The 27,907-nt window shown below is 34.1% G+C and overlaps 1 protein-coding gene across 1 annotated transcript in view; it reads right to left on the bottom strand.

The window, feature by feature from the left end:
* Positions 1-26,446, bottom strand: part of LOC129244323 (uncharacterized) — a 37,448-nt gene extending 11,002 nt beyond the window's left edge. Inside the window, exons 1-3 of the mRNA XM_054881941.1 lie at positions 22,309-26,446; positions 21,250-21,960; positions 12,027-12,313 (exon numbers count right to left, since the gene is read on the bottom strand). Coding sequence (XP_054737916.1) covers positions 12,027-12,313; positions 21,250-21,960; positions 22,309-26,446 — 5,136 coding nt within the window. The remainder of the gene's footprint in view (positions 1-12,026; positions 12,314-21,249; positions 21,961-22,308) is intronic.
* Between the last annotated feature and the right edge of the window lie 1,461 nt (positions 26,447-27,907).

The raw sequence follows: 27,907 nt of genomic DNA, 5'->3' as shown, positions 1-27,907 counted from the left end.
ATTTTAAACACTCCCAAATTTTCCAAAATAATAATATTTGCTATCACCTTTTTTCAATATTTTTTTTGGCATGTCTAATGACTGAACATCGCCACATACATATTTCTACTTTTTTCACGCCCGCACAACAAAATGCGCACTCATTGTTATGCTCTGTTTGCTAGCGGCAGCAGCAACTACAAAATGATGCATGTTGCACGTTACTACAACAAACAGGGTGCAACGAACAGACTGAATTTTTATTCTTTTTTATTTATTTTTATTATATTGTTCATATTTTTTAACTTTTCATTTAAACTAGTTTTGTGTTTTGTTTTGTTAGGTGCGATTGGTGTTGTGCTGAAGTCATTACTTTTATTAATACGAGTATGTGGCTAATATTTATGTGGGTGTGCAGGTGTATTTTCTAAGCATGCTTCTAAGTTAGGGTGCTCGCCCTGCAGGAAACTCTTAAGCAAGTATGTAAAAATTCTAATTCATAACTAGTGTACTTTTTGGTCACCTGCGAGCTAGTTACGAAGTGACTCCATTTCAACTAGTTATTAAGGGACCGAAATAGGGTTGTATAAAGAAAAGTATATGTGTTAGGTATTTTCCGGTTACAAAAGCAGAATTTTTTGGATTTTAATGTAATCGATTTGTATTTTTGTCTATACATAAATGAAATTAAATTTAATTTGTGGTTTGTGGTTTTAAAAAAATGGCTTTTAAGCTCATAAAAAGCATTTTTAAATATTTTTCTGCTGTTACTTTTGTTGTTGTTATTGTCATAGCAGCATGAAAATTCCACCGTCTGCGTGGTAACGATTTTATCTGTCTATTTTCTGGGCTAGTCTCTGAAACGGTTGAACCGATTTTGATGGCGGCACTAAGATGCAGCTATCGTCGAAAAATATGAAATAATTCTATTTATAGTCTCATTTTTTTTTTGACATGCATACAAAAGTTTCTACTTATACAACTCGTTGCAAAAATAAACGAACACTCTTCTCGCGAATATCGATGTAATTTTAAGTGCCTGAGTAATATGGCCAATTTTTAAAGAGCTTTGTTCTGATCATAGTAAAACTTTTCGCTGCGAACCCTAGCGGATGTAAGAAAGACTGAAACAAAAAAATCAAAAACTATTCCTGACCTTTGTAAAATTTTGCATATTTGAGAACCAACAGTGATTATCCCCACTCACTTTAGATAACTGGCGGCATAGCGGTTAGTGTCTGGCCAGGCAGACGATTGTATTTGAGTGAAGTGTCCAAATTAGTGTCCAGCAATTTGTTATGGTGCATTCACTTTCTGAAAATATTTTTGCTTTTATTCACAAGGACTTAAAGTGCATGGAAAGCAAATAAAAACCATTCAGTGATTTCTGTTTTCCATTGATCAGCGTTCCAAAAAATGCATTCAATAGAAAAATTCGTTTTAGAATTGAAAATACACTTAAAAACTTGCAGGTTTGCTGGCCCCAAAGCAAATTTTTTATCCCGTTCTTAGTAGATTCTTTCACAAATGCCTTAAAGAACTAAAAAATGGTGCTCCAAAGTAGGTCACTGAGGCATCTCGAACAGATCATCGAACATTACAGTGTTGTAGTTGTTGTCACAGCATAAAAACTACTCTTAATTGTTTGAGGCATGCTACTGAAGTGACGGTTTTAGGCCGCATATAGGCATCCCGCGAAAAAATATATCCCCTCAACATTTTGACAAGATTTGACGTTTTATTTACTTGAATTTAAATCCTAATTACTTTTTTATAAAAATATATTTCCTTTTGTTGTAAATACCATATTAATCCAAGTTTCAGACTTTGTGCTAGATTTACATAAATTCGACAATTTTAATCAAAATTTAGTCAGAGCTACAAAGAGCAATGTATCAGAATTAAAAAAACTTTAGGTACAGAATTTTATAGCCCATTGAAACTTATAGTTAAGAGCAATTTGCTCTTTATAAATATAGCAATGTTGTGTATTTTTTTGTATACATAAAAAAATCTCAGATTTCTTATTTGGAGAAAATGCGCAATACAGTGAAGGAAAAAAAATATAAAAAATCAACGCGATTTTCAAACAACTTCAAACTTGCACTTTTTGCACTAAAATGTAATAGGTTTTAAAACGGAATTTGTCAAATTTTTTTTTTATTTCTGACACATTTTTTTTTTCTTGTAATTCTGATTAAATTTTCATGAATTTTCCAATGGCGCTGGAACAAAATGTTCTAACTTTTTTTTAAGTTTAGTTTATTATTTATAAATTTATCATACTTTTTGTCTCGAAAACTGATGAAATGCAAATTTTTTTGTATTTTTTTTAGAAGTGCGACAATCCAAAATTGGTGGAATTCGCCACAGGGTAGTTATTTATATGTATTTGTGCATGAATGCGTGTACTGTGTGGCATTTGTAGTCACACTCTAGGTAATTTAGCGCAATTGTAACAAGTAATTTGTGGCGCCACTGCAAAAATCGAGTCAAACGCCTGCAGATATTAATTCATATATCGTATCGTATATGTATGAATGTTTGTAGGTGTATGCACCTCAAAGCTTGCTAAGTGGATCACTTAAGTTAATTGAGTGCGACAAACTAATTGCAAATTTGTACTTTATTTTATTTAAAAATATTTTGTAATTTTTATATTTGTTGTAAATTGTTTTTTTTTTTTTTGGAATAGCTGAATAACGGAAATTGAACAAAGCGGTGAACAATTTAGTAAAACATAAATCGGTGTTCATTGCAGATATCAAAAGAAAAAAATGTTTGTAACAATTTTTAACAAAAAATACTTTTTAAATCCTTTTTGTTTGCCTGAATTTCTCATGAATGTTGAATAAGGATATAGAACTAAGATTTAGGACATAAGATATAAGATATCAGATATAAGCTACAAAATAGCAGGCAAAATGTTGATTAGTCGAAACAATGTATATCAAGGCCCATTTTCGAAGGAAATATAAATTTGTAATTTTCTTTAAGTAAAGAGGATCAAAGGGAATATATACATGTATATACATATAATTGGCACATGCACCCTTTTTGGGTGTTTGGCCGAGCTCTTCCTCTTATTTGGGGTGTGCTTCTTGATGCTGTTCCGCAAATAAAGGGACCTACAGTTTCGAGCCGACTCCGAACGGCAGATATTTTTTTTATGAGGAGTTTTTCCATTGCAGAAATACACTCGGAGATTTGCCATTGCCTGCCGTGGCGCGACCGCTATTAGAAAAAACTTTTTTTTTAATTTTGGTGTTTTGCCTAGATTCGAACTTATGTTTTCTCTCTGAATTTCGAATATTAGTTACGCACAAGTCTATTCGAAAGTAAAAATACCCATTTAAGTTAATATATTATCTAAGAAAAAATAATACTTAAATCACACTTTCTATGAAACTTCCCACAAAAAAAGTCCATTTTATTCTCCTCTCATTACCGCACTTGACTTTGGAAACATTTAATCAGTGGACATCCGAACTGACAGTGACCTAGACCTTTGTATTAGCGCTTCGCCAATTTTTAGCGTGTGGTCTTCACCAGCTACACTCTCCACTATTATAATGAATTGTTTTTATATTTTGTCGTATTTTCACTTGACTTTGATGAACCTTTCACTTTACTTGAAAATACAGCAGCAAACACAAATATTTGCAATCGTGTGGCAAGCGCCTTTGTACATATGTATTAGTTATTGTGTGCATTGACGTTTGCCGGGTTTCACTTTTTCATAACCGCAGCTATTTAGTATTTACTATAGCAAATTAACTATTAAAAGAGTCTAAATGAGCGAAAGCAGGGAAAAACAGAAGCTTGAGTAGCAGATAGTAGATGAGCAGTGCCGTAAGGAAAATCCAAATGTGAAGTACGCAAAAGCGCACATACTGGTGCTGGTGCAGAAATAAGTACCGCGGGAAATTTGGTTCTGTATGTTAAGCGTAAATATATAATAGTTAAGAGGAGTGATATTCCTAAAGATAGCAAAGACCTATCGATGACTTCATTAGAGCCATATTTTTTTATATAAATCTGAGCTTTAAAAAGTTATAATTAAACAGTACAGCGTAGCGGCTACCGTGGACTTTCGCTGTGGAAAGCTTATTTGCGGCTTTGTTGCACTTTTTTGCTCTTAAGAAAAAAACAAAAAATATTTTATATGGCGTTAGCTATTTGAATGTAGAAATGTGAAACTTTTGGCGAAAATTGTTTTGCATTTTAAGTCTCTGCAATAATTTAGTATGACGCTTTGAATTGCGCGTGGGAAAAATGATTTATGAAGTCTGCGAAAATTTGCTGGTTGACATAAAGGAGGTTCGATTAGATTAGGAGGTGCAGGTGCAAGTTTTTAAACTACGAAAACCCAAAAAATCTTAGAAACTTCGAATTCATTTGCACTGGTCGCCCAAAATTAATCACGCTAACGGAAGACTTATAATTTTTGAAAATGGTGTCGTATGGCAATCATATTTGACACTTGTCAACTCCACCACTGCAGCATACAAACAGACAAGCAATGGAGCGCGTAAAGGTCAGAACAAAGATTTCCTTCACTCAAAATAATTTTAGTTGTTATTTAGTAAAAAAGTTATTCAAAACTAGATTTAAAAATTGGATGACTGAAATTTGAAAAAGCGAGTCAAGAAGCAGCGAGGGAATGATAACTCCCGAAAGACTCAGGTTAAAATGCCCATTGTATTCGAAGGGCTGCAAAGTAAAAGGGTTGATAGTCAAGGAGGAAAGGAGGGAAGTGATAGAGGGAAAGAGATTGGATAGAATAGAGACAGAGGCAAAGATAGCTAGTCCTGTCAAAATTCTCAAGTTCCTTTGGCAAATCTGCAAATATTCACCAGTTTGAGAGAATGAATTTTACTGGTTCTCATGCCATCGAAACCCAAAATTTGTAGCTTCGCTGTAGCAAAGGCAAGGCATTCACAGAGAAAAAGCTCAGTGCTAACCGGCTCCTCTAAGCAATACAGGTAAATCGGGTACTCAATGATGCCGATAGCGTTCATATGCTGCCCCCATGGGTTGTGTTCTGCAATAATACCGACCATCAGCTTTATTGCAAACAGACAAGCAATGAAGCGCGTAAAGGACAAAATAAAGATTTTCATCATTCGAATTAATTATTGTTTTTATTTAGTAAAAAAGTTATTCAAAATTGTATTCAAAAATTTAATGATTAATGTTTTTCGAGTTAATTTTTTTTTCTTTCAACTCGACCAAGTTCTTCATTATTTGGTTCTTCCAACGCAATGGAGGTCTTCCTCTGCTGCCACATTTGGGTATCGTGTCGAATACTTTCAGAGCCCGTGCGCTTGTGCTCATCCGCTTGGTATGATCTAGCCAGCAGAGCCACTGGATCTTAATTCGCTGCACCACGTCCATGTATGAGTACATTTCATACAGCTCATCGTTCCATCATTCCGTCTTAATGTAAATTTTCAGAAAAACGGCTGCTGAATTTTTTTCATATAGCAACTGCAGTTAAGAAAAACTAGAGTTTCTTCTTATTAATTTTCATTGATTTGATTAATTAATAAATGAATAAGTTTTAAAAGTAACAAAAAAAAATTTAACTCGTAAAACATTGTAATTATTAATAAAAAATCATCATCTCTAATGCTCGCTACTGTATATAACAAATCTAACTTTATGCACATAAGCACCAAAATTATAAATTTTTTTTGAGCTGCACTTTACATATCATATTCAGCTTTAGCTTAGTCATTTACAGATACTCGTAATATGTCCGGCTATCAAATGGAGCACAAAGCCTTCATACAAAGCAAACACACAAAGCCCAGGCCATACAATGGAGTTTTAAGCGAAATTTATCTCCCACGCGGCTCTCAGCGAACGGTGCGCTACTAATTGCAATGTAAATTGAACTAATCTGCTTAGGCACAATGAATATAATGGACACTCACGCATGCAGTTAACATATAAGTATGTGTGAGATGTGTACTCGTATACGCATACAAAGATTTTCATCAATAGCTGACTTATTGTGGCGATCAAATTTGAAGCGATTGTGCACTTTGTAAGTAATAAAATTCGAAGACTTTTTCTTTTCCTCACAATATTCTCTAAAGATTTGATTGGCTTAATTTTGAAGTTTAAGTTGAACTAGTTTTGTTAGTGAACTTTCGCTTAGCTGATTTGTATGATTTGGTATTGAATTTTTTCCTGTATATTTGTATTGTTGCTTTTGCGGTACTTTGCAGCTTGCATTGCTTTACTTATTTTATCTCCCACATTGCTTTAAATTGCATCACTGCTGCTTTGTGTGTTTATTGGCTGTAAATTAGTGATTTTTCAAAGTGGGTTCGCTTCTTAAGTCTTTGCTTTTTTTCATCTACACTTTGTATTGCTTTGAGAGCATTTTTTTCTGCTTCTCGTTCAATTTTCTGCTATCTATCAATACTTAATTAGTCAGATTAAGGTGCATTTTAGAAATGCTGGCATATTGTTCTCCCCACCACGCATATACTCCCCTATCCCTGCCGCTGCTGCCAATTGGCTGCATGAGTCTGCTTTTTTCACTAATTCACTTATTCATTTGCTCAATACGCTTTCATTAAACGTTGTTCAATATTTTTTAACTTTGTTTGCAGTTCAATAATTTTTAATGCTTTATGTGCTTCCTATTTGGGACATTGCACTTTCTATGCGCGCATTTTTGGTTGAAAAAAGTTCCACACCAAAATTAATATCATGACATGGAGGTTGTGGGGCCCGTCAAATAGTGGCAAAGCAGTGACGATGATTTTTGTATTTTTGAACTTTTTTTCACATGCATATATTTCACTATGTACACATGCATATGTGTATGTAGAGAAAAAAATAGCTTTAATTTTTCCTACTCCACCCAACAGTTGAGCCGACCGCCTGCTTTCAGCGTTTCCTCGATTGGTAAACAAAATCGAACGTAATAATAATTACACACACGCTAAAAAATCCACAACGCAGTCAAAGTAAATGAGCTACCAAGTTAACCGCCTACCCGTCTGTGCATAATTTCAGCTGAGTCACGCATGCGCGTAAAGGCAAATACTCGCATGTCTCTTAGCCCACCTCAACGTTGATCTATGCACATTGGCGTTGGTGCGTGTTTGCGCTGCATTTTTTACGTACAAAAACTTCGTTCGCTTGGAATTTGAAATTCAGTTATTCCGTCGCTCAATCAAAGTGAGCGGCCATATTAGCTGTGCGGTGCGCCCATTGTTGGTTCATTGGCTGTTTGCTGTTGTTCATTACGTCCATTTGATGGACTTTCACTGCTTGGTCAATTCCATTTTTAATTCACTTTGATTGCATTTTAGCTGATTCAATATTTTTCAAATTTGTTTTTTTATTGCATTTTTTGTTATTTTCTTCTTCACCGATCTTTCAGCTTGGAAATGATGATGTAGCAAGTTAGCATGCAACTGCATTTCAAATATCAATTATTCCAATAACTTTTTGTCTTGCCTACGATTTAGTTGTTGTTTATTTTGATTGATTTCCTAATTGGTTGTAACGCATATCCATCATATTTTCAAATACTCGCTGGCACGAAATATGGTTGTGAGAAGGAAATGGGCAACAATTAATTGCTTAACTAGGTGTTAACAAATTTGAAATTAATTTCGTTGAATGTCTTAATTATTAGAGGAATTGACGAGGTGGAACAACTGCATTAAAATTTACTCAAATTACTCCTTTTTTATTTGTTTACTCAAAAAAAAAAAGTACAAAATTTTCCTTCGAATGTTTTCGTATCCTACTCCCTAATATAGAATTGCAAGTTTTTCCATACATTTTAAATATGTGCTACAATACTTGACACACATTTGCATATTAAAAAAAATTAAATAAAATGTTTCTTTAAAATTTTGTCAATTCCTATCCCCATATATAGGATTTAAAAATTTCCTTTAATTTTGCAAAATAGTTGGCATACATTTTAATATTACAAAAATAAAAAAAAATAGAAAAAATGATTTTAAAATTTCTTATTTAATAAATAAATTAATTTATTATTACGATTTTTGACGCCGATTATCGAGACGGGAGTGTATTCATCCGCTTACATCGATTTCTAGGGTTGAAGCACCATACTTAGCCACTGTGATACACCAATACAACGAGTTCTAAGGCGACCGTCGATCCGTGCAGAATGAATTTCGCGAAGGCCGTCCAAAAGCGGTTGTTGTGCCAGAAACAGTCGTTGCTGTGCCTCAATTGATAATGCAATCATGTGACATATCGCGGGATAGAGGCATCATAAACATTTGGTTATGAAGAAGAAAAGAATTGTTCTCATTGAGATCCGCACAATTCGGCAATTAGCCAAAAACGGACAATGGACTTACTAAAGAAATGTTGGTAAAGAAATTGGTGAAGAATTGTAAAGAAATGTTAACGTAATTTAGTGAATAACTTTGTAACATGTTACAAATCCTGGACTTATGCATATAAGTCGGAAACAAAACAGCAATCGACGTTCGAAACGAACTTAAGCCAACTAAAGTTCAAAGAAGGAGCACCTCAAAACAAATGGTCATCTGTTTTTTTCACAAAATCTGGTCACACCGCAGAAACTGTAGTACTGGAGAAATTTAAAATAGGCAATTCTGAGTGATACACAGCCACTTCTTTGCAAGAAGTTTTGGAAGAATTATGGCAAACCAACAGCCGAAGATGAATAATGTTGCACCAAGGCAACGCGAGCTTTCACTATTTAAAAAAAAATATTATTTTCATGTTTAAAATTTCAAAAAATAATGAAAAGTATAGTTTTCCTAAAGAAATAGAAAAAAAATAAAAATTTTATAAAGCACCAACTTTATTTTACTTAAAAAAAAAATCCAAAAATAAAAAAACTCAAACAAAATTTTATTTTCTTTTCTAAAATTTCTTTTTTTTTTCAAAGGTATATTTTATCCTTAATTAAATTACAAATAAAAAGATATAAAGATTTTAAAATAAACCACAGAGATTTCCCTATAAAAAATGCAAAAAAACAAAAGTTAGTTTACCAAAAAGGTTATTTTATTTTCGAAAGTATATTTTATCCTAGAAAATTAAAAAAAAACTTTAAAAAGAACCACAGATCACTTTACAAAAATGCCGAAATAAAACATTTTACAATTTTGTTTTATTTTAGCATATAATTTTTCTTTTCATAATATATTTTATCCTAAAAAACAAAAATCATTATTTTCTTTTCTATTAGATGTTTCACTTTTAATAAATGTCAAAAAAATATTATTTTCCTTTCTAAACTTTATTTTCAAAAGTTTATTTTATTTAAAAAAAAAAAATAAAAATTATAAAACATGTAAAAAGAACCACAGATATTTCACTTTAAAAAAATTGCAAGAAAATATATTATTTTAAAGAATTTAAAGCAATCTTATCTATATCTTATCCTAAAAAAAACATAAAAACTTTAAAGCGAATTACACCTGTTTCACTTAAAAAATATGTCAAAACAAAAACTTGGCAAAAAAATATTGTTTTATTTATTTATTTAATTTTTTTTAAAGAATATTTCACACAAAAAATTAAAACAAAATATAAAAATGTTGAAAATATATGTATATTAGATAAAAAATATTTCACTTTAAGAAAATATAAAAAAAAAATTAACAAAAAAAATATTTGTTTTTCTCTAATTAATTTTTATTTTTTAATTTCAAATTAACAAACAAAAAATATTTTGTTTTTCTACTTATTTTTTTTTTAAGATTTAAAAGAAATGTTAAGCATTTTAAAATAATCATAGATATTTCACTCTAAAAAATACCAAAAAACAAACATTTTTATAAAACCAAATATTAGTATGTTCTCTTCTAAATTTTCTTTTCAAAAGTATATTTTATCCTAAAGAAACAAAGAAAATTAAAAAAATATTAAACAGAACTGCAGATATCTCACTTTAAAAAATGCAAACAAGAAAAAAAATCAAAAAAGAAATTATCTAAAAATATCTAAAAATGAAATTTAAAAACTACGAAAAATATTTCACTTAAAAAACAAACCAAAACAAAATTTCAGCAAAAAAGAGCTTATTTTCTTTCATAATTTGTTTTAAACTTGAAGCGTATATTTTATCGTATAAATTTAATAAAAATTTTATAAAAATTTTGATATTTCACTTTAAAAAAATACCAAAAAAAAAAAATTTACAAAAACATATTGCATATTTTCTTCCCTAATTTTTTTTTAAGTATATTTTATACTAAAAAATTTCAAAAAAAAAAATTCATAAAAATGTTAAAAATCAAGAAAAGAATTGAATTGAATTTGAATTTGAAGAGGACGAGCCAAGGAGCACCAGGAGATTTGGTGGCTCCTAAAACACTCAAGCTAAAAAGCCCATTGTATTTAAAGCTCTGGAAAGGGGGTAGATAGTCAAAGAGGGAGGGAGAAAAATATCAGAGAAAGAGATAGGAAAGAATAGAAACAGAGATAGAGATAGTTAGTCCCGTGAGAATTTTCCAGATTCTTTGGCAAATCTGTAAATATCCTCCAGTTTTAGAGAACGAATATTACTCATTCCCATGACATCGGAACCCAATACTCGTAGTCGCGCTCTAGCAAAGGCAGGACACTCACAGAGAAAGTGCTCAGTGCTATCCGCCTCCTCCAAGCATGAGAGGCATACCGGGTCCTCGATGATTCCAATGGTGGTCATATGCTGACCCCATGGGTTGTGTCCTGTAATGATGCCGACCATCAACCGAATGTCTTGCCTTCTAAGTTTTAGTAGAAAGTTTGACAGTTTTCTGTTCGGACTTGTCACAAAACACTTTGCAGTTCTGCAGCGTTCGAGACCGGACCATCGCTCTTTATGTAGATTGAAATCCCTTTTTCTAAACAAAATTTGTTTTCAAAAGTATATTTTGTGCTAACAAATTAAAAAACAAAAATTGTAAAAATTTAAGATGGGCCCTAGATATTTCACTTTAAACAAATACCTACCAAATATATACAAAAAAACAGTTTTCCAAAAAAATACAATATTATTTTCTTTTTTAAAAAAAATTTGTTTTCAAAAGTATATTTTGTCCGAACGAATTAAAAAAAAAATTACTTTATTTATGAATTTATTTATTTCACTTTAAAATATACTGTATCAAAATTTTCAACTTCGAATAGATTTCAGAAATTGTTATTTAATTTTTTCAAACAAACATTTTTCCATTTTCCTCTTATCATACTCAAGCCTACAAATAAATTAATTTTTAGAATTGGCGACAACGTACAAAACCTTTCGATCACATGACTTGGAATTGTTCACCACTTTTTACAACTTTTCATCATTTCAAAGAGGCGAACACAATCAAGCGTTGACAATTTATATGAAATGCTGGGAACAGTGTCGAAATGAAGTAAAGCTAGCGATATTGAGCACCATCAATATGACGGAAAAGTTTTTGGTATACCAATGATAAAATATCGATAGTCTTCGATAGGGTAGACACATGACGTGTCACATGTTTCAGTAATCATAAGGACAGTGCGAAGGGATGAGTTCTTCTGCCTGGCTGTTGGTGCTCGTAATCAGTCAGTAGCTCACAGTTCCTTGGCAACAACTAGCTTACCCTAGTTAACCAATTCAAATATGATAATTAAATCTGTTACAAAAAGACAATCACTCAGACCCTCATCATTACTTCTCTCTCTCTACTCGTTATTATCTCCAAGCCAATGAAATCATTACTTCAAGAAGAAATTCTAGTAGACGTTAAAAGTTTATGTGGGCTGAGTATTACTATTATAAATTATTATATTATAAATTTTATAAACTGCTAGATGATTTTTGGAAAATATTTTTATCATTATCTAAGAAGTGGAATGCAAATACATAAGGAAATGCACTGCATGTGGCATAAGTAATATTTTTTGAGCATACGAAATTTGTTGCCAGATAAGTCAGCTTCCCAATTATTAACATATAGTATGAACCAGGTGCCCCAATATTTATACCAGTGTCCAAACAAAGAAAAAAAAATTACCAAAAAAGAAATTCACATCAGCTGACTCACCGAAATTTGCGCACCGAATGGCGAATAATCCGCCGCGGACGAGGACTGCAGTTGTGACTGTGGTAACTGCTGCTGCTGCTGCTGCCGCTTGCCGTCATTGCTGATGAACAACAGCTGCTCCTGATATGAACCTGGTTGGGTGTAAGCACCATTGGACAATGCTGCACCACCGCGTGTGCCTGTTAGGTAAGCGGCTTGCGCGGCTGGCTGGCGATTAGACTGGAACGCAGCGGATGGCACAAAGCGTGTCTGCGCATTGGGTGCTGCGAAGTAGTAGCTGGATGTATCTGCAAATAAATTGAACAAAAAATTGTAAACAAAAACATTTAAGTGAAAACGAAAACAGTAAGCAAATAGAAAATTAATTAAAGGGTAAACAAACGTGTAAGTAAAATTTGATTTGCATGCAAAAAAAAACGGATTTAGAGGGAAAATCAGATTTGTTTTGAAGATTGCGATTGTGGAGATCTAAGAAGCAACCAAAAGTACGTAATGGATGGCGTAAAAATCATAATTAAAATGTAATATTTGCTCAGAGTTATGTAAATCTATAGCGATTTGTGTATTTTTGTATGGTTATTTGACTTTTTTGTATGTATGTAAAAAGTGTATTCATTATTGTATTTAGGTGGTCAAATGTATGCAGTGCAAACTAGCTCGGATTCAAATTAATTTATGGTTTTTCATTGCAAGTCATTAGAAAGTGCAGACCGAAGCAGGCGATTTCTCAGTTATACAGCTTTTTTATTTGTTTTTTTTTTTGGTTAATATAAAAGAAATTAAAGAGAGATTTAAAAAGAAAGATATATTAGTTGGATATGAACCATGAAATTTATGGAGAAAATTTTCTGAATTTTCACTAATTCTTTTCATATTACTTATATAATTCGTCTGCAATTATAATAAAGAATTACCGCTCAGAACTTCTTACTTCACCTAATGCGACCACAACGCGCACAAAGCGGGTTAATTTCGTCAGTCTGCACAAAAAATGGTCTTTTTTTTATTTCAAAATAGGCAAATTACCGAACACATTTTTCGGTTTTTCTTATTTCTGGCGCTTAAGTTAAATTTTGAGCTTTGGTGTATTAAGAGCTTATAGTAGAATTTTATGGCAAATATTTTTTTTTGTACATTTAAACCCGTCATAAGCCTCTGTTGTTAGTATTTTTGGCGCCTTACCATAAAATTGACAAAAAAGGTCATAAAATGTTCCACAAAAATACTCCTTATTGGTGTTTACGTAGAACTGCTGACCACATCATATATTTAAAATGTAAAAATAACATAATTTTCTATGCTGATTTATCACTTTTTTCAAAATTCCGTAAATTGCAAAAATTTAAAAGATTTTTTTTACTTTTTACAGATCCATCAACATTTGAGGGAGAAATGATGCAGACTGTGGATCAACTTGTTTTTCATTGTACTTGGGGTCACGTGGTTTTTATATACTAAGTTTTGTAAAGAAAAATTGAAATAAATTTTTTTATAAAGTTTAAGTACTAATAAACAATGTATAACATTTTTTTATATTTATTTCTATTATTATTCCTTCTAAAAAGAGTTTTTCTTTTAGCGCATTTTTGGCACTGCTGGACGTATGTAACCCTTGAAATCGCAGATACAGAGAGACAGACATATTTTTTGTCCCCTGTACCAGTATCCATTGCCGAAACCTTGTTATTTTGGAAAAAATTTGATTTTGTCGTACGGTATTACCATTGACAGCTCCAACCATTTTAGATATACTTTCTTGCATGCGCCTCATCACCAAACCAGAAAGAGTAGAAAAATGTGGTTGCACGTCCGACCACAATTTTTCTTAAAAAAAAGTGCGGATGAGATTTTTTTCGCTCACGAAAAGTAATTGCAAAAATAAAGACAGACAATAACGACAGTTGGTTTGTTTTGAAACATTTCACACGCAGAAACTTTTGAGAAGTGTATATATATATATATATATATATATATATATAATTGGCGCGCACACCCTTTTTGGGTGTTTGGCCGAGCTCCTTCTCCTATTTGTGGTGTGCGTCTTGATGTTGTTCCACAAATGGAGGGACGTACAGTTTCAAGCCGACTCCGAACGGCAGATATTTTTATGAGGAACTTTTTCATGTCAGAAATACACTCGGAGGTTTGCCATTGCCTGCCGAGGGGCGACCGCTATTAGAAAAATGTTTTTATTAATTTTGGTGTTTCACCGAGATTCGAACCAACGTTCTCTTTGTGAATTCCGAATGGTAATGAGAAGTTTTTACATAGTAGAAATATGTACACTTGAAACTTTTTGGAGGTCTACCGAGAGGTGAAAAAAAACTTGTTGAAAACTTGAGTGTTGTTGCGTTAGAAAAAACTTGTTTATGTTTTACTTCGTTAGTAGACTCAGCGGGATAAATGATATGGTGGCACTCGCAAGCTCACTCTACTAAAGCAGTCTTAGAGGTAATGAGTAACTCCATACTCCCCACCTGTAATATTGAAGATACAATAGTGGTGGTTACTAGAACCACTTTTTGATATTTGGCATATGTCCGCAGTACGCGTCGAAAGTTTAAAGAATTTTACTCCATAGCTAGACTACCTCGGTTAAAGTCATATATCTCCGTAAGTTTTTTTCCGATTTCCTTGAAATTTCCACATAACATTTCGGAAATATTATGCTTAAGAAAAAGGTGAAAAACAAAAATTTTATGTTTTGAAAATAAATCCATAAAACTCGTTCAAAATTTCCTCTGTTTCAAAACTCTCTAACTGGACTACTTCGGTTAATGTAACTCCGTAAGTTTTTCTCCGATTTTCTAAAAATTTTGACACAGCATTTAGAAAAATATTGTGATTTAGAAAAAAGTAAAAAACCAAAATTCGAAGTTTTGAAAATAAACCCATAAAACTCGTTTAAATTTCCTTTGTTGCAAAAAATTCGATACAGCATTTAGAAAATATTGTGATTTAGAAACAGCTGAAGAACCAAAATTTCATGTTTGCAAAATAAACCCATAAAACTCGTTTAGAGTTTCCTTTGCTTCAAAACTTCCTAACTGGACTACTTGGGATAACATATCTCCATAAGTTTTTCTTTGATTTCCGTGAAATTTTGACACAGAAAATGCATATGACCTTCACAAAAAAAAAAAAAAAATTACTGGATTTTTTGAGCCACTGGACTATAAAACTGTTTGTCCCCAATGTTTGTAAAAATTCTAATTAAAAGAAGTTCAATTTTTATGAAAATTTTGTGGATTTTTTTAGACTTGCACGAAATATTAAACTTGGATTTATATGTATTGTTTTTGTAGGAGAATAAACTAAATATATTTAAGATAGAAAATTAAAAATAATATTGAAATAAAAAAAATAAAAATTGTCAAAACTTGTCAATAAGCCCTTGTGCTATATTTATTTAACGCAATATATTTCCAATTGAAAATTATCTTACGTTAAAGAAATATTTTTATAATCAGTAAAATTTTAAAAATCATCATCGGCCAACATTCGTTGAATAAGCACTGTATGACTGTAGCAGCACCTCCTTGTAAGTAATGCATTCATTATGTATCGACCACCAGCATCTGAGGATGCATACATAGAATACACACATACATACATACACTGAAATACTAAATCACTTTCGGTATTACAGTAGTCAAGTTGCCATCTAAATCACATATTTCATTTAACTACCGCTTTGTCGCACTTTTCTTTCTCGCCAAGCTCATTATTGCTTTAAACAATCGAATGCCTTGACAATCAAACGATCGCAACAAATGTCCAAATAACATCAATCTTCCTCTAAAGCTGCAATCAGCGTAACGGTGGCCATAAAATTGGCCGTTCAAGTGCGTCACCGCTGCAAATATGAGTTTCGTAGCTTGAGTTGGTGCAGTCGAAGCAGGTTAGAGTATTTTGGCAGCAGTCAATAAGTATTTAGTAAATACTCGCAGCAGTGGCCCGCATTTGCTGCCTCCTACTGTGTCAGCACACTTGACATTCTAATTTCATTTTGTCAATTGACACGCATTTCCTAACTTTTTTTATGTAAATATGTAAGAAAAAGAGAGATTTAGCTTCATGCCAACAACTTTTAATTTTTCAATTCACAAAATAATATACATAAAAGTATATAGATTTTATGAAAAAAAAATTAAAATATTGTATTCCTTCATATAGTTTATACGGGACCTGTTGCAAACCCAGAAAGTCGGTCAGCACAGGTACGGCGAAAACGAAGGAACGATTTTATCTACCTTCTTTGATTAGAGTTTTCAATCAGTTAACGATTTTAAAAAACTCCTGCCAAACGAAGAAGGCACGCTTCTCTAATAGAGTATGAAATGATATAATCTAGCGCGTCGCGAGATTCGAACTCTCGTCTCTTGCATTGTTACTACAAATATTGTTCGCAAAGTCAACGCGCTAGCTCGCTCGACTAATACATGTCAAATTAAAATCAGACAAATGTTTATTTTCACTGGCATGTGTTGAATTTCAACATACTGTGGTGATATGAGCTGAAGACTGATATTCACCATGGATCACCAAAGCTATTTTAACTACAATTTACCACAGTTTATTCATTTTGTTTTCGCTGAGGTAGGTTCTTATTTCACCATATTGGCAGTGGTCAACAGTGTTGCCAGAGAAATGCCAATAAAAATCGGTCTAAAAAATCGTGAAAAGCAAAAAAAAAACTTAGAAGCTGCAATGTTTTTATGACGGAAAGTTTTTTTTGAAGATGTTCACACATAAAAATACTATATCATGTGCTATACAAGAAATTATTTATGCAGCTGAAGGTCACAGTTACCCGTTGCTGTAGTGGCTTATTTTTATGGCATTATTATTAGAAAATTCGCAAGTCATCGTAAAAGTCGGTGCCGCCGCCAAGATGTTAGGAAAGGAAAGATTTCCGAGATCAGTAGAGTTGAGATCAATAGAAAGCTATACTATTATATATAATTTTGAAGGAATTCTGTGTTTTCTAAAACCCATGTATTTGCTTTAAATCACTGAGAGACAAATAACTCCAAAAACCTAAATTTGCGCCGACTAGCTGATACTCCCATCAAAGAAATTTGCCAATAACAAAGAGTTAAAAAAATGTTTCACACTGGAACTCTAGGAATTTATGATGAGGATGATGAAAGTGTTAAGTTAAGATATAAAATACGTACAAAAAAAAATTATATTACAATAAAATTTTGAATTCAAAACTGTTGAAATATTTTAGAACATACAACGCTTATATATATATGAATGAAGATATACTTATTTAATATATATATTTGGCTTGTTAGCCTTAGTCGCAAATGTCTTTTCTTATAATTATAACTCATTTTTAAATATTTCGAAATATTGATTTTTGTAGCTCTTAAAAATTTGTTTCTCATATTTTTTGTGTAATTAGTTATACAAACGTGATTGCTCAAAACTTAGAGGAGTTCGAGAGTATCTCTTGTCACTAGTGGTGGAAGATATGAAACTTACAAGTAATAAACTGATGAGATTTCCTGAAATTCTGCTGAAGCCAAATTAAATATTATTTCGGCATGTAAACAAAATCTAAAGCATATAAACACTTCATATTCGAAGATATTTCAAAAGTGTTGTATTCAATATTTTATTTTAATGTAAATACTCGTATGAATAAAAATGTAAAAGGTGAATATGTAAGCTTGAAAATCTTATTTTAAAATTTTTATTTCTTTTATGGGGAGAAAATTGAACTTTTCTTTATACTTGAAATATAAGCTGAGCGCTGTTTGATATTTAAAAAGCAAGTGCAAAAAGTTAAAGAGATTTCGCAGAAAAGGTAGAAAAACACTGAAATGCACATTAATATTGTTTAATGGTATTTTTCTGGATATTTGCTGCGTTTTTGTAAAAAGTTGCACTGATCGAGTGTTAAAAGTCAATGTAATTGTGAGGCAACGCCAACAACCAAATATGCATTTTTTATAGAAATTGAATTAAGTCTTTTCTGCGGAGGTTGCTGTAATTTTGTTCCTTTTTAGTATGTGATTTTTACTCTGTTATTTGGGGTGCATTTTATATTATTTCGGAAGACAAAACTAAGTTGCTCAGAAAATTTCAAGTTATGTTTTTGAAAACTAGCAATAATTCTTTTTTATTTCATTGTCCTCCAATCGGCATCTAAGCTTTGACAGTCTTTATATTGAAAAGAACTAAAAATGCGAATAATTCGTGCTTTTCAAGTCAAGACCTACTTTTTTAGGTGCACTGCCTTCAAATCGGCGTCTACACTTCGAATATTTTCATATTGAAAAATGGAGAAATTTTTTAATTAATACCTTGCCGTAGGTTGCTCATTCTAGCTTTCCGGAGACCATTTTTAAGGTTTTTTAATATTATAACTTTCTATACATAGTAAAAAAAACACGTTTGAAAATTTTGCTCTTTTTGTTATTGATAATAGTTCAAATTATAAAAATATTACAAATATATTAAATATCTTAAAATCAAAATATTAAAATCTACATATGCGGCCAAGCGCCCGAATAGTTGAAAGTTACACATCGGAAACAAGGAAAATTTTGACCGATAAACTCAAATCAATCGTAAATGGCCAACAATGTAATTTCTGATGTGATGCCGCAAATAGTTCAAAAAAATTTGAAAATGTCCTGCCTATTGTTAGAAAATGTTTTAATGCAAAAATTCGCTTTTATGGAATTTTTGATTTCCCAAACATTTTGATATTTAGAAAATGTTTTAATGCGAAAATTCATTTTTATAGTATTTTGGTTTCACAAAAATTGTGATATTCTACTAACTAACTTTAGAAAATGTTTTAATGCGAAAATTCAATTTTATGGAATTTTATTGTAGTTTTTGTTAATATCCTTAATTTGAGATGAGTATGATGATTTATGAAAAAAGTTTCATTTTGAAGGTAAATCAATTCTTCACTTTTGGCAAAGCCTGGCGTTCAGTTGTGTGCTATTTATAAATACAACTTGAAATGTGCTTGGAGAGTGACAGAATTTATTGAAGGGTCAGGTATGTGGTGGTAGCCTAATAATAATAATAATAATGTGGTGATCAGATATAATGTAGATATGTAATTAGCATTGCTTCCCAAAAACAGAGTTCAATTATTCCAATTTTTAATTTCAGAAGAAAACTATTTTAGAAATCAATATGTAAATATTTATCTAAAATTGTATTTTAGAAATTGATATTTCGACCAAAATTTGTGGCCATTTTCAGTGAATATTGTGCCGACTTGTATTGGTAACTTTAAAAATAAAATTTTAAATCTAAAACATTAATTATAAATTTATATTTCTCTTACTTATTTCAATGATGAAATTTATTTTGAACTTGCTTTCACATACAAGTATTAATTTGGGGTTATATTTCTTAGATTCTGAAAATCCTACCGGTTTTGTAATTGACAGTACAAATTTACCCATAAATAAATTAATAAAAGCTTTTATATCAACTGCTTTTTGTGTACGTAACCGTTTGAGGAGCTTACGAATTACTGCCCAGCCATTTTTATTATAAAAACCAACAAAAAAGAAATCACTGGGATCATTTGAATGCACAAAAATAATCTTAGCCAAACATTAATGGCCAATTTCTGTTTTATGTGCGCAAACTTTCAAATATATAACATCCTAGCCATAGAAAAGTGCAAATGTAAAATGTAGTAAATGAAAGAACCAAAACGTAAATATGTAAGAAAAAGGGAAAAGAGAGATTTAGCAACTTTTAATTTTTCAATTCACAAAATAATATACATAAAAGTACATAAATTTTATAAAAAAAAAAAATAAAATATTGTGTTATTCCTTCGTATAGTTTATACGGGACCTGTTTTGCAAACCCAGAAAGTCGGTCAGCACAGGTACGGCGAAAACGAAGGAACGATTTTATCTACCTTCTCTGAACAGAGTTTTCAATCAGTAAACGATTTTAAAAAACTCCCGCCAAATGAAGAAGGCACGCTTCTCTAATAGAGTATGAAATGATAACATCGAGCGCTCCGCGAGATTCGAACTAGCGTCACTCACATTATTAATACACAAATTCATCTTGAAGTCAACGCGTTAGCACGATCGACTGATACTTGTCGAATGAAATACAGACAAATGTTCATTTTGTCTGCTATGTGTTGAATTTCAACATACTGTGGTGATGTGGGCTGAAGACTGATATTCATCATGAATCATGATATTCTATTTTTATTGCAATTGACCACAGTTTATTCATTTTGTTTTCGCTGAGGTAGGTTCTTGTTTCACCATATTGGCAGTGGTCAACAGTGTTGCCAGAGAAATATCAATAAAAATATGTCTAAAAAATCGTGAAAAGCAAACAAAAAACTTAGAAGCTGCAATGTTTTTTTTTTTTGAAGATGTTCACACATAAAAATACTATATCATGTGCTATACAAGAAATTATTTATGCAGATGAAGGTCACAGTTACCCGTTGCTGTAGTGGCTTATTTTTATGGCATTGTTGAGCTTCCAATATTTTTTGGTAGCTATATGTTGCGAAATAAAAGCTAGGTTTTTTTTAACACGTTATAATTTAATTTTAATTTATTGCGTGGCCGTGTTTATAACAAGTTCAACTGCTAATGATAATTTGCGAATATTTGCACGTATATATATATGTGCATATGTAACTGTATTAGGCAAGCGAAAGGAAGAGTAATGTTATGTATACATATCTTATGCTAAGTAAATGCCTGCGTATACCTTGTATTTTTGTATGTTGTGCATATGTAACTGCATTAGACAAGCGAAAGGAGAAGTAATGTTTATGTATACATATCTTATGCTAAGTAAATGCCTGCGTATACCTTGTATTTTTGTATGTTGTGCATATGTAACTGCATTAGACAAGCGAAAGGAGAAGTAATGTTTATGTATACATATCTTATGCTAAGTAAATGCCTGCGTATACTTTGTATTTTTGTATGCCGTTAAGTGAAAAGGAATATTGTAAGGAATGTATAAAAACTGAAAAATAATATAACATGACATTTTAAGGTGACCAGCTAACATAACATTTTAAGGTGACCAGCTTATATAAATTATAAATATTGGCTATAGTTAAGAAGTTAGTTTGTAGGTTGTGTAGCGGGATTAGCTGCTGCTCCGAACATCCTCCCCCCCGTTGAAAGGTCAGGGCTTTCAACAGAAGCATTTACAGGAAGGACGCACAGCTTATTGATAGCTCTACGTGTAATGCCAGTAGGTGTACGCAAGACGGCTACTCGTGCAACATCGTCAGTTCCAGTGATGAGTTCGACTACCCGTGCCAAAGGCCATTTTAGTGGAGCCGTGTTTTCCTCTTTGATGCACACAATGTCGTTGACCTGGATGCTAGGCTGAGGCGTCCGCCATTTAACTCGCTGCTGTAGAATAGTTAGATATTCTTGACTCCAACGCTTCCAGAAAATTTGTTGAATGTAGGATACGCGTTGCCATTGATTGAGCCGGTTATAATTCAGCGACGTAAGATTGGGTTCAGGAAAAGCGGTTGGTGGGCCACCAATCAAAAAGTGACCTGGCGTAAGCACATCAAGATCTTCTGGATTCTCTGAAAGTGGAACAAGAGGACGCGAATTTATTATAGCTGTTATTTGACATACCAAAGTACGCAATTCGTCAAATCCAAGAATTGAGGACCCAACTGAACGATATAGATGCTGCTTGGCTGTTTTAACCGCTGCCTCCCATAGGCCCTCAAAATGCGGCGAACGAGGCGGTATGAAGCGCCAATCAAATCCATTGCTAATGCAGTAGTTATTAACTGCGCTACGATGATTTTCATTGAGGACTAAATTTCGTAAGTCGTTTAACTCGTTTCTAGCGCCCACAAAGTTTGTGGCGTTGTCTGACCAGATGCAGCTAGGTATGCCGCGCGTAGCGACGAAGCGTTTGAGAGCGCCTAAAAAGGCGTCAGTAGAAAGATCTTTTACTAGTTCTATCCAAATAGCCTTTGTTGAAAAGCAGATGAAGACACTCAGGTAACATTTTTGTGGAGATTTGTTGCGAATTTCAGACTTATAATAAAATGGGCCACAATAATCTACCCCAGTTATCATAAAAGCGCGTGTAGTCTGAATGCGCTCTTTAGGTAAGTCAGCCATGATATGCTCGAGAAGACGCGGTTTTGATCTACAACATATGATACACCTTCGTATGGCTCGCGCAGTAGTTTTCCTTCCTCCTATGGGCCAAAACTGCATGCGAAGAGAAGCAAGCAAAGACTGCGGACCTGCATGGTGGTACTTACGGTGATAATGTGTTATTATGGCGAATGTCAGTGGGTGATCCCTTGGAAGGATGCATGGATGACGTGCTTCAAAGCTGAGCGTTGAATGTCTTAGTCTGCCACCTACACGAATAAGGCCAAAATCATCTAAAAATGGTGACAGCGAAGCGATGGGGCTTGAGGCGTGAACACACTTATTGTTTTTCAAAGCCACATACTCGGACCACAACTGCGCCCTTTGAACGATGCGAATCAACAATTGAGTACCGCGATGAATATCCTCAAACGTGAGTTGCGAAGTTCTTGGTGAGATTCTGCTTGTTATAAACTTGTTTACATATCCAAAAATACGTTGCATCTTGCCAAACGAATTTATGTACTTAAAGGATAGTGTTAAGTCGGTTCGATCATTTGACAAGAGCAACACCTTTTGTCGAAGTTCTATAATTTTAGTTTTAGGTGCGCAAAATTGGGGCCAATTGTTGTCAACTTCTCGCAAGAACGAAGGCCCGTGCATCCAAAGTGGAGATTGTGAAAGTGTCGTTGGTGAGGCTCCCTTCGACAAAATGTCAGCAGGGTTTAATTCTGTAGGAATGTAATGCCATTGCATACCCTCTGTAAGTTGCTGTATCGCGCTTACCCGGTTAGCAACAAACACATTAAATTTAGATGGCTCTTCACGCAGCCATGAAAGCACAATCGATGAATCCGACCAACAGTGAAAGCGGCCGGCGAAAAGTTTCATTTTGAATATCCCATTTACTAATTCCGCAAGCAAGGCAGCAGCGCAGAGTTCCAGTTTGGGTATCGTAAGTATCTTCAATGGAGCGACGCGAGCTTTGGAACACAGTAGATGCACTTGCGCGCGGTCATCCATTATCGAACGAATGTAGATACAGGCACCATACGCTTCGATACTTGCATCACAAAATGCATGAATTTCGACGGTGGCTCCAGGCTGCAGTACGTACCGAGGGAATGATAAATGCTGCACTTCGACGAACTCGTTACGAAATGTAGACCAAGCAGTGTTCAGTGAGTGCGGTAAGCTTTCATCCCACTCCAGCTTATCCCTCCACATGCGCTGTAAAGGAATTTTTCCTCTGGTCAAAGTGGGGCCAATGAGTCCAAGCGGATCATAACAACGAGCTAACGTAGATAACGCCGATCGCTTGGAATTCTTGCAAAATTCAGGTTGCGACTTAAACGAAAATAGCAGATTGTCATCAAACGGCTTCCAGATCAAGCCCAATGCCTTGGTGATGTCGCTGCCGTCATTAAACTTAAGCAAGTCTTGTTTATCAGTATCAGGAATATTACGAAGAACATCTGGACTATTGGAACACCATTTTCTTAGCTGGAAGTTACCTCGAGCGAGAATATTCGTTGTTTGTCGTTTGATTTCTTCTACTTCTTCCAAAGTATCGCCACCACTTATCAAGTCATCCACGTAAAAATCTCGAATGATGGTTTGCGAACCAAGTGGATAAACTGAGGATTCATCCGACGCAAGTTGGTGCATTGAACGAATCGCTAGGAATGCTGCAGATTTAGTTCCATATGTTACAGTGTCTAATTTATATATATTTAAGTCATCTTCAGGAGAATCATGCCACAATATACACTGGAGCATGCTATCCGGTGGGTAGATCCGGACGCATCTATACATTTTGCAGATGTCTCCAGTGAGTGCAATCGGAAACGTACGAAAACGAATTAAAATATTGAAAAGTTTGGGCTGAATTGTTGGTCCAGTCATGAGTAAATCATTAAGTGACAAACCCGAGGTTGTAGCTGCAGAACCGTCAAAAACAACTCTTAATTTTGTTGTAGTACTTTCGTCTTTAATGACGCAATGATGCGGCAGAAAATATTTGCACTCATGGATAGCAGAGTTTGGAACTAACGACATGTGATTGAGGTCACGATACTCTTTCATGAATGCACAATATTTCGCCTTGAGCTCAGGATTACGTACGAGTTTTCTTTCTAGGTTTTGAAATCGGCGTCGAGCTTGTGAGTACGACTCACCTAACGAATCTAAATTTAGCTTTGTTGGCAGGCGAACCGAATATGCGCCTGAGGCTAAACGAATGAAATTTTGCTTGAAATGCAACTCACAGTCAAGCTCCTCTTTAGAATTTTTAGAAATCGGTTCAACGACATGATCGATCTCCCAAAACTGCCGGACTAAATCATCCAGCCGATCATCAATATTGATATCTGTAGTTGAGCTGTGACTTGCTACGAATGTTGAAAGTTTGGGGGCTTTTTGCTTACCGCCAGACAGAACCCAGCCAAGGCGAGTTTTTTGAAGTAATGGTAATTCAGGTGCTAATTGAATCTGTCCTACGCAAAGTAGCTCATAGAAAAGTCCTGCTCCGATGAGCAGATCAATACGCTGGGGCACGTTAAAACCAGGATCAGCTAGTTGAATGTTTGAGGGTATGTTCCAATTAGCGATGTTTACTGAAGCGACTGGTTGACTATCGGTAATTGTTTTCACCACAACAGCAGTGATGTTTGTACAAAAATCTGAAGTCCGCGACTTCAGAACTATATCAACGGAGCACCCATCAGTCGAAAAGCTTGCATCTCCAATGCCGGAGACTGCGACCAATGATTTCGTTCTAGTAAGTTGTAGCTGGTTAGCGAAACGAGTTGTAACGAAGTGAAGCTGCGAGCCCGAATCTAGGAGGGCGCGGCAAGGTACGAAGGTTCCGGCACGATTTTTAATTAGAACAATTGCAGTGGCGAGAAGCACAACATCAGGAGAAGGAGTATGAGTATGGGACGTGACAGATAATGATGCAGTCCTAGCATTCGATTCAGAAATAGTGCAAGGTGCTTGGCACTGAGTAGTTGGTGGAATGGATAACCGATCAAAATGTAACAGTGTATGATGCTTCGCTTGACAGCTGCGACAGGGTCCCGATTTGCAGTCACGAATCTGATGACCTTTCTTCAAACAATTAAGACAAAGGTTGAGCCTTTTAGCTTCTTTCTGGCGTAGATTTGGCGACAAATTGACGTAGCGTTGACAACGATAAATTACATGTTCGGGGGATTCGCAAAATACGCAACTACCTACTGAGCTATTCGAAGCAACAAAAGATTTTCTTGGATTTGTACTCACGCTTTTGATGACTTTTACCGGAATGCTAGCTTGTGTCTGCAATGCATATTCGACGTTTTCGAGTGTACGACAGCGTTTTTCTAAAAATCCAGCTAGTTGGTTCCAAGAAGGTAGGTCGTTGCTTGTCGAATTCTCCTCCCATTTAGCTTGAGTCACCTTGTCTAACCTTTGCACTATCAACTGAATGAGGATGCTATCGGATATTTGTTCTTTTGAGCCGATAGATTGTAGAGCGCGCATGTGCGCGATTGCCTTGTTTGTCAATGCCCGCAACGTGTGTACGGACGAATCCACCTTGTCCAACTCAAATATTCCCCTGATGTGTGCCTGAAAGATAAGATGTTTATTATGAAATCGTTTTTGTAAAAGTTCTAATGCAATTTTGTAGTTAGTGTCGTTTATCTCGAGTGATCCCACGGTGTCCAGGGCAGCACCACTAAGGCAAGACCGCAAATGTTGAAGCTTGTCCACTTGTGTCAGTTCACTGTCTTTGTCGATTACAGATGTGAACATTGCGTAAAAATTTGTCCACTCCGTGTAAGCCCCACTAAATTTGGGCAACGTTAGTAGTGGCACACGCGAACGATTTGCGTTTACAATTATAGACTGTGTGTCCGCGGTGTTCATCCGAAAAGTTGAGCAATGTTGTGAAGTACTGCGCTTCCCGATCTCCCGTTGCAGAGTGGCTCTGAGATTGACTAGCGTGGTATCGAATTTGGCAGGTAGGTCACTGGTAATCGACTCGAAGTCCAGTTCCTCCAAACTTGTGTGTGTGACCGAAAAACTGGATTTCAGCTCCACCAATAATTCCAGTATTGCGTTGAGAGCATATTCATTCTTACTGTGCAGATTATCAGGATCCAAGTCGGTGGCTATACTTTCAAGGCGATTAAGTATAGCATTCGATTTCATCTTCAGAAATGTCACTCGGCCCATAGGCGGACCCATAGTCGGCCCATTGGTTGGACCAACATCATACGTATCGTCTCTTGCTGGTGTACCAGTGGCCGGGCTGAATGGCATGGCGAACAAATAGGTTAACTATAACGCGTATCTAACTGGCCGGAACAACTGTTTTCCAAATTTTCGCCACCGGTTAATGAGTTTATTGCACTATTTTACAGGTCCTATTTACTGTCTTATGTACTCCGCACTAAGTATATTACATAACAAAAACAATGCCCGAAACCGCAACGGAAAAATATGCAACTTTAATTTATTTAATTTAAATTATTAAATTAACGCGAAAAAACACGGCGATCACGTCGGGGTCACCAAATGTTGAGCTTCCAATATTTTTTGGTAGCTACATATATGTTGCGAAATAAAAGCTAGGTTTTTTTTTAACACGTTATAATTTAATTTTAATTTATTGCGTGGCCGTGTTTATAACAAGTTCAACTGCTAATGATAATTTGCGAATATTTGCACGTATATATATATGTGCATATGTAACTGTATTAGGCAAGCGAAAGGAAGAGTAATGTTATGTATACATATCTTATGCTAAGTAAATGCCTGCGTATACCTTGTATTTTTGTATGTTGTGCATATGTAACTGCATTAGACAAGCGAAAGGAGAAGTAATGTTTATGTATACATATCTTATGCTAAGTAAATGCCTGCGTATACTTTGTATTTTTGTATGCCGTTAAGTGAAAAGGAATATTGTAAGGAATGTATAAAAACTGAAAAATAATATAACATGACATTTTAAGGTGACCAGCTAACATAACATTTTAAGGTGACCAGCTTATATAAATTATAAATATTGGCTATAGTTAAGAAGTTAGTTTGTAGGTTGTGTAGCGGGATTAGCTGCTGCTCCGAACAGGCATTATTATTAGAAAATTCGCAAGTCATCGTAAAAGTCGGTGCCGCCGCCAAGATGTTAGGAAAGGAAAGATTTCCGAGATCAGTAGAGTTGAGATCAATAGAAAGCTATACTATTATATATAATTTTGAAGGAATTCTGTGTTTTCTAAAACCCATGTATTTGCTTTAAATCACTGAGAGACAAATAACTCCAAAAACCTAAATTTGCGCCGACTAGCTGATACTCCCATCAAAGAAATTTGCCAATAACAAAGAGTTAAAAAAATGTTTCACACTGGAACTCTAGGAATTTATGATGAGGATGATGAAAGTGTTAAGTTAAGATATAAAATACGTACAAAAAAAAATTATATTACAATAAAATTTTGAATTCAAAACTGTTGAAATATTTTAGAACATACAACGCTTATATATATATGAATGAAGATATACTTATTTAATATATATATTTGGCTTGTTAGCCTTAGTCGCAAATGTCTTTTCTTATAATTATAACTCATTTTTAAATATTTCGAAATATTGATTTTTGTAGCTCTTAAAAATTTGTTTCTCATATTTTTTGTGTAATTAGTTATACAAACGTGATTGCTCAAAACTTAGAGGAGTTCGAGAGTATCTCTTGTCACTAGTGGTGGAAGATATGAAACT

The sequence above is a fragment of the Anastrepha obliqua genome, chromosome 4 (genome assembly GCF_027943255.1).
Source record: "Anastrepha obliqua isolate idAnaObli1 chromosome 4, idAnaObli1_1.0, whole genome shotgun sequence".
In the NCBI taxonomy this organism is placed as follows: domain Eukaryota; kingdom Metazoa; phylum Arthropoda; class Insecta; order Diptera; family Tephritidae; genus Anastrepha; species Anastrepha obliqua.
This window is presented reverse-complemented; position numbering and strand designations above follow the sequence as displayed.